General features: G+C 33.3%; 1 protein-coding gene across 3 annotated transcripts in view; it reads left to right on the forward strand.

The window, feature by feature from the left end:
• LOC145256257 (uncharacterized) overlaps positions 1–2,218 on the forward strand; it is a 43,603-nt gene extending 41,385 nt beyond the window's left edge. For all 3 annotated transcript variants that reach the window (XM_080114915.1, XM_080114917.1, XM_080114916.1), the window contains exon 4: positions 1,538–2,218. In XM_080114915.1, the coding sequence (XP_079971041.1) occupies positions 1,538–1,692 (155 nt within the window). In that variant the 3' untranslated portion in view covers positions 1,693–2,218. The remainder of the gene's footprint in view (positions 1–1,537) is intronic.
• Positions 2,219–7,424: the final 5,206 nt, after the last annotated feature.

The raw sequence follows: 7,424 nt of genomic DNA on the forward strand, positions 1-7,424 counted from the left end.
AAAAAAAAACAATTATTTCAGAATTTATAATTTTGTACATAAATTTAACATAAAGCCAAAATTTAAAAAAGGGTAAATACAATTTTTTGAAGGTCAAACTGCTTTAAAAAAAAAAAAAGCAAAATTTTGCTTCAAAAGGGCCAATTAATAATTACTTTTATACTTTATCATTTTTCGTAATTTTTGGATTTTTTTACTAATTTCAACATAATTAAATATGCCAGTTTCATGATGGAAGCTGTTCTGCTGGCTCTTGTTTCTTGATCTTGATGTACCATTATGCAGTTTGGGTTATAGAAGCACATCAGATATTACCTGGTGTTCACAATAGTAGCACGATATTCCAAGAGACCCATATCTCCTGCTCCTCTGAGCAGATACAGCCTATGCAGAAAGCCATAACAATATATGTTTGTTAAAATATTAGGTTGGTGCAAAAATAATGTTTTTTGGCATGAAGTTGAACACCAAAAAACATTATCTTTGCACCAACCTAATAAATAAAATTTATTTTAATTAAAGCTTTCAGAAATTAAAATTCTTGTCAAAGCAAAATCTTTTTTTTTGTCTGATGTTTAGTGTAAGAAAAAACGATTTAGTTACGTCATTAAAAAATGAATATGTGGTGCTTGAGTAGTTTTGTGATCTTTTAAACCAACGCATTTCAGGTGAAAACATTATTACATACTTGCATGTCATGTTGAAATTAGTATAAATTCCCAAAATTACGAAAAAAAATTATTCAATTTGATATGCGATAAGTAATTTAAATAAAAAATTAGTCTCAATTATGTTAAGATCTTGTGATTAAAAATGGCGGTACATGTTTGAGTCAAAATTATTGATTGCAATTTCTCCAGTATAATAAAATCACTAAACTTGAGAGAAAACTGTCATGGTGGCTTTTTTTATGTAATAAAATGCATTAGAATTTTTTAAATATTGCATTCACTAAAAGATTTTGAATAAAAAAAAAATATATATCAAAACTATTTTAAATTTATCAGAAAATTTTTCTTATTTTTCTTGAGAGAAAAAATTTTGAATAAAAAAAAAAAAAAAATGTCAAAACTATTTTAAATTCATCAGAAAATTTTTCTTCTCATTTTTCTAACACTTACCACTCTCTCTCAATTTTAGTTTGCATAACCTGAAAAAACTAAATTGCAGACTTTCCGATTTTGAATTTTAGCTTGAAAAAAAATTACTTAAAATAAAACATTTCTTTTCTAAGAAAAATTGGATTTTCCTTTCTGTAATTAACATCAAATTTCTTAATTGTTATCTACAAAAATAAATCTACGAAGAATATTTTATGTAAAAAAAAAAGAAAAAAATTTTCATTTCTTTTTTTTTTTTTTCTTAGAAAAACAAGGCTAAAGTTTAAATATTTTTGTTTTAATTTTTTTTTAGGTATGAGTATTTTTATATTTTGCAGGAAAATGTACTGAATTACATCTTTTTCTTTCTTTTTTCTTTTATTTATTTATTATATTTTATTTTACTAATTTATTTATTTTTTATTGTTTTTTATCAGTATCTGCCATTTCTACAAGTATTATCATGTTTTATGCGAAACTGGACGAATCCAGCCCGAAAGAGACACCCCAAATGTCTTGGTCAGCCGAACTAGCCGGAGCTGCCTGTATCTTTGAACTGATCACTGCCTTGTTGCTTTTGACAGCATCTTGAGCACAAACGATGCTGAATCAACCCTCTCTTGTATACAATAATCAGCAACCCATCCAATTGAACAAATTATGCCAGCTTTACTAATGATGTGTTAGTCGACAGAGGCTGCTCGCGCTTCTTTTGGTCACGACTGCGGATATTTATTCAAATGTTGTAAATGCGGAAACAAACCTTTTGGGGGTGGGGTTAAAGAAAACAAACAGAATGAAAAAAAAATTAAGACAGACTCGCATCATGGATGTTTATAATTGGTTTCTAGAACTAAATGAAAATGACAGCTCTTGCGCGTGATGACAATATTTTTATTTTTACGTCAGTTTCACCGATAAGAAATGGCAGTGAAAAAAAAAAAAAATGTGTGTGCTTATCCTCTCTCCATCAAGATCAGACCTCTCTCTCTGTTAATATTTTTCTCAGCACAATTTTGGTATGAATTAAATTTTTTTGTTTGTTTGTTTTAAATTCCTATGAAAAAAAAATGTATTGTTTTGATTAATTAAAAAAAAAAAAAAGACATAAAATCAAATTGTCTTTCGTGACTCTGTTAACATGTTCTTTTCTGAGATGACAATGCCCCCCCCGCCACCTGTTAATTTATTTCCTAGCTGAATCTTTGTCTACATTTTATTTTTTATTGTTTCCATAATTTATTATGTTTTAATGTGTACCCAGCTAAAACTTTAAAACTACAAAACAAATACCAACAAAGTTGGTATTTTCCTTATCAGTATTTTCCCGGATGAACTATAGATGTACCTGGCGTTGCCCAGTATTAAATGTAACAATAAACTCCATTTTAAAAAATAACTAAAAAATAAAAAGGCAGAAAGAAATTGAGACTTGAATAATAACATTTATAATAAAAAATTTAAAAATCCGTAAAATAAAAATATAAAATAAAATATCCTATTTAAGCGTCTTTTACAACTAGAAATTGCGTGGCGGCTTGCTAATAATATCTAAAATTTAGAAAAAGAAAAAATTCATTCTTTGGCCTGAAACTGGTTTCATCAGAGGAAGGTCAGTTTTTCAGCCATTTTATGTAATTAACAAAAGCAAAATAACTTCTCTTTTTTTTTTTTTTTTTTTTTTTTTTTTTTATGCCAACTCATTCCTCAAGGAATCTATAAAAAGGAGTGTGTGTATGTCCAGAGTGAGGAATGGACTGGGTGGAGGAGAAGGGGGGGGGGTAAATAGAAATATGTTACAATTTTGTTCTGAGCAACGCCAGGTAGCCCTGCTAGTAACTTATAATGTGATTGTTGGTGCGAGTTGAATAGCGAGATGAAATACAGCCATTTTGTTTAGTTGATCATGCGTGATAAATAGGGCTAGGACAACAGCATATTCTTTTTGTTTTTACTCTCGAGTGTATATCCGTTGATATCTTATTTTCTTATATACAGTGTTGTGGTTCTCAGTTGATTGACTGTGCCTTACTGTGCCAGATGTATACTCAAGAGTTAAAAGGGTGATGAGAATATTCTGTTGTCCCAGTGATAAAAATTTGTGCTCTCCCGCTCAACAACAAATGCCGCCGTCCCCCCCCCCCCAACGCTTTTCCATGATCTTCTTTTCTGACTACATTGTCATCTCTCATCACATTAGTGGCTGACGAGGCATGCACGGGTTCACGTGTAAACTCTGACACATTATGCAAATATCAGTTGCCCTCATTAGATGACATCATCGGCCCTCTACATGCGAAGGTCTGCATCTACGATTTGTCGAGGTTGTGTCCACCAATTGATGTTAACTCATCTCTATTTCCTAAAGCCATAACATACCTTCCACTGTGCCCTACTAGCAACTGTCCTCAATCTGTTCCAAAACTTTGTGTCACTCCTCAAAGTGCCTCTAAACTATCTCTAAACCATAGCAAACTCAAGACTGTTCGTAAATTGTTCCAAAACTCCTTACCACTCCTCAAGTTACTCGTAAGCTAAATATTTTGTGCTTGGTCATTAACTGCTTTTGACTGAGTTCAACTCATGAATGTTGTCAACTGGACACTGTCCCCAACTGTCGCAAATCCCAGGCTGCAAAACTGCTACTAAACGTTGTCATAAAGTTGTCATAAAAAATTCCTGCCAATCAATCCTAAAACTAGTTATAAATACAGGGTGACCCAAAAAAACAGGCCCAAAATCTAATTAGGCCCCGTTTCTCAGTGTTTTCTCCGAATGAAATGAAACTTTCATCATAACTAGTTTATTATATTCAAAACATCACATCAAAACGCTAGGGTCTTTGGCCTTTTTTTCTCCGTTCTACAGCTAGATTGCCTCCATTTAGCTTCTTTTTTTTTTTGAGTCACCCTGTATATCTTGATATAAATATGATAATATTCAATAGAGAATCAGCTCTGTAATAATAAACATGAAATCTGTATGAATTAAAATATATTTAAGTGTATTTTATGACTAGCAAAGCCAGGCTTCCCCCATGTGATTATTAAATATTAAGAACTTTACTAAACATTTTTATATCGCTACACTAGTCATTATAATGTTTTGTTCAATAGTTATAAATAACTAAAGAACTCCTCAGGTGACAATGGTCTTTCACTTTAAAAGTTCATTGGAGGTTAGACAAGCATTTTGTCAGAAAGATGCATGGTTAATATCCTCAACAAAGTCTGTTTGTGGGTTTTTTTCTTTTTTTTTTGTTTTCTTTTTGTCAGAAATATAGTCTTCCAATGGGCATTTAACTATATCCATTACCTAAAGTAAAAAACATTAGAAAGGATGAGCAGCTGCCAACATTTCCCATTTTCAAAATATAAATATATTTCAATTCATGCAGATTTTGTATTTATTATTATACAGCCGGTCGTCTACTGATTATTATATTGTACCCAATATATAGTAATGATTTCAAAAGTTTTAAAAACAAAAAAACAATTTCTGTGCCCTCAGCTAGAATTGAAATTTAAAAATTTAGCGTTCCAGCTTAAGCTATGAGCACTTGAGCTATCAACAGATGGATAAGAAACAGTAAAAATTAAGTGACTGTAACTGTATATTTGCACATGTACATAAGTAACAGGTTTAGTCGACTTACTCCTGGCAAGGTCATTTTGTTTTTTGTTTTTTTCAATTTTGACTCTTTAGTAGCTATTTTTACTAAAACCAAATCAAATTTGTTCCACAGGTCCAAATCCTCAAATATATATAAAATTTCCAGTCAGTAAACCAAAAATTGAGACAGTTTAGTAGAGACTGTTTTGCACATACACACAAACAAGGTAACTTATATAATACATGTGTATTAATTGCTAGAACTTTTTCATCCTAATTGCTACATAATTATGCACAATATAGAAAATATACATAAATAGAACTAGGTGTAATGGTTAAATGAAACCAATCATCCTTTAAAAATTAAAGTTCATTTTCAAAGATTATACAAATTAGTTGACCTTTATTTACTCTGACATATTTATGACTGAGTATATTAAAAAGTTTGCTTTAATTTTTAAATTGAAAAAGCAATCTTTTAATATCATTGTAAATGCGAAAAAAAAATTCAACTTTTCATTTATATATATATATGCGTGTGCGTGTGCATATATATATGTAACAGATATGCAAATAACCAAGCCGCCTGTACAAAGTGAAGTCACAACAGAGGTCTAAAGGAGGAATGGCCGGTGTTCGAGACATGTGGATGACGTCACAGCATAGACGAAAAGTCACACATGACTGGAGAAGGAGAAATATTTAGAAAAAATGTGTTGTTGGAAATACCAGATATAAAGGCTTCCGTTTAAAAAATCGAGTTTCTTCCTGTCCTCTATTTCTTTAATGTAACGTTGTATAGTCATTTGGATGAAGGGGAAAAGGAATGTGAGGTGACGATTACTGGGGTACAAAGACTTGCCTTCAATTAGTATCACACATGGCAGTTTTGAGAATGAGGTTTTGGATCGCAAAGAGCGGAAATCACTTAGTTTTGAGGGTCTTGACTGTTTTCATTGTGACAGTTTGAATCATCTGCGTGAAAATAAAATGTCAGCAGCCATACCGTTGACCGCATCACTGAATCCACACACTTGTACTATGGGTGGACTCGTTTGTAGGTTTCTTGCTGGACTTAAATGTCACCTGAGGCTGAAGCATAAATGAATTGAAACAATATAAGTTGTTGGAACTTCATGCGTCAAAAGTCCAATAATATACACGCACACACATATACATACACAGAGTGGAACGATAAAATTATCGCCCTAGAAAAGACATGATTCCATTTCCGTTTGATGAAACTCGTTTCTTTTTGTTTTTCTTGTTTGTTTTTTTTGTTGCAGACCATCTAGTAGTTAGCCAGCTGTGTACAAATCCCAAAAGCAATCGGAGCCTACTATCACGTCTGAAAGTGGCACAATGTTCAACAAACGAGATCGAAGATGCACTGCTGTACAATTCATGATCTCTACCGATCCAAGTTATGACAACTGGACCATTGCCAGTACTTTCAAAATGCATCGCTTGATTGCCGTGCATAACAGAGACGTGTCCAGGGTAATAAAAACAAAGTTTTCAGTCACAGTTATGGTCTTTGGTGTGGTTTCAAGTGAGGGCCACATCATGCCACCTAACATCTTCGGAGTCTGCTTGAAAGTCAACACCAAAGTGTAACTGGATGTGCTGAAGAGTGTGGTGATCTCCTGGTGCAATCAGGTGACCACTGGCAAGCCTTGAGTGTGGCAGCAGGACTCTCCGCCAACCCACAAGTCCAAAGAGACACAGGTTTGTTTTCAGAAAGAGTGCTACGACTTTGTACCTTTCTCTCACTGCCCCTACCTCTCCTCTTCCGACTTGAACCTGCTGGATTACTTTGTTTGGTCATACGTCAAGAACATCACCAACATGACCTCCCACAACACCAAAGCTATCCTGATCGCCGCCACCCACCAACTATTTGCTGAGCTTCCACCGAGGCTTGTGGTAAAGGCATGTTCCCAGTTCCAGACCTGTATCGAAATGGTGATTGAGGCTGAAAGTGGCTACATTGAATAGATGTCAGCTCTACTATATAATCAAGTTACCGGAATTGATTTTTTTTCAATAAAAGTTTTAAAATAAAGCTGTAGTGTTGATTTCTTTAAGGTGACACTATTATTGTTCCACCCAGTACATTATATAGTATTCAACAATTTGGTCGATTTATTGCACTGACATTGAGATTAAAATGTCAAATTTATATTCAAAATAATGAAGAACAATAACTGTGTATACGCATGATTGGCATATTAGAGTCAACTAACTAAAGTTAATTAATTTGCATATTACTTTGCCAAAGTACATCTTATTAAATTAATTGATTTTGTAGTGAAAAGAATCTTCCAGTCTTTCGGATCAGTCAAGAGCAGACTGCATGGAGAGAAAGGCATGTGATGTCATCTGTTGTTTCTCATCAGAGTTTAGAACACTTGCAGATATGGCAGCAGTACTCCATCCTTGCAGCATCTTAAATGTTAAAATTAAATACATGGATGGTTTAGTTCTCACAGTTGTGATTCTCACTTTCTGTAATTTCCTAGCTAAAATACCCGGACACAGATCGAAACTTGCTACAATAGCAGGCAGGAGCAAAATTTCTTGGCTCGAGATTTAATTCAACCGTCTCCCTTATTTGTCCAATCACGTGACCGAGTACATAAAAGGTGAAATCGGCAACTCTTCCCTCTCTTTCTCCCTGGCTTTCACTGGCAGCAGACATTCACTTGGACC

This window comes from Euprymna scolopes, chromosome 32 (assembly GCF_053919585.1).
Source record: "Euprymna scolopes isolate OS-2025 chromosome 32, ASM5391958v1, whole genome shotgun sequence".
Classification (NCBI taxonomy): Eukaryota; Metazoa; Mollusca; class Cephalopoda; order Sepiida; family Sepiolidae; genus Euprymna; species Euprymna scolopes.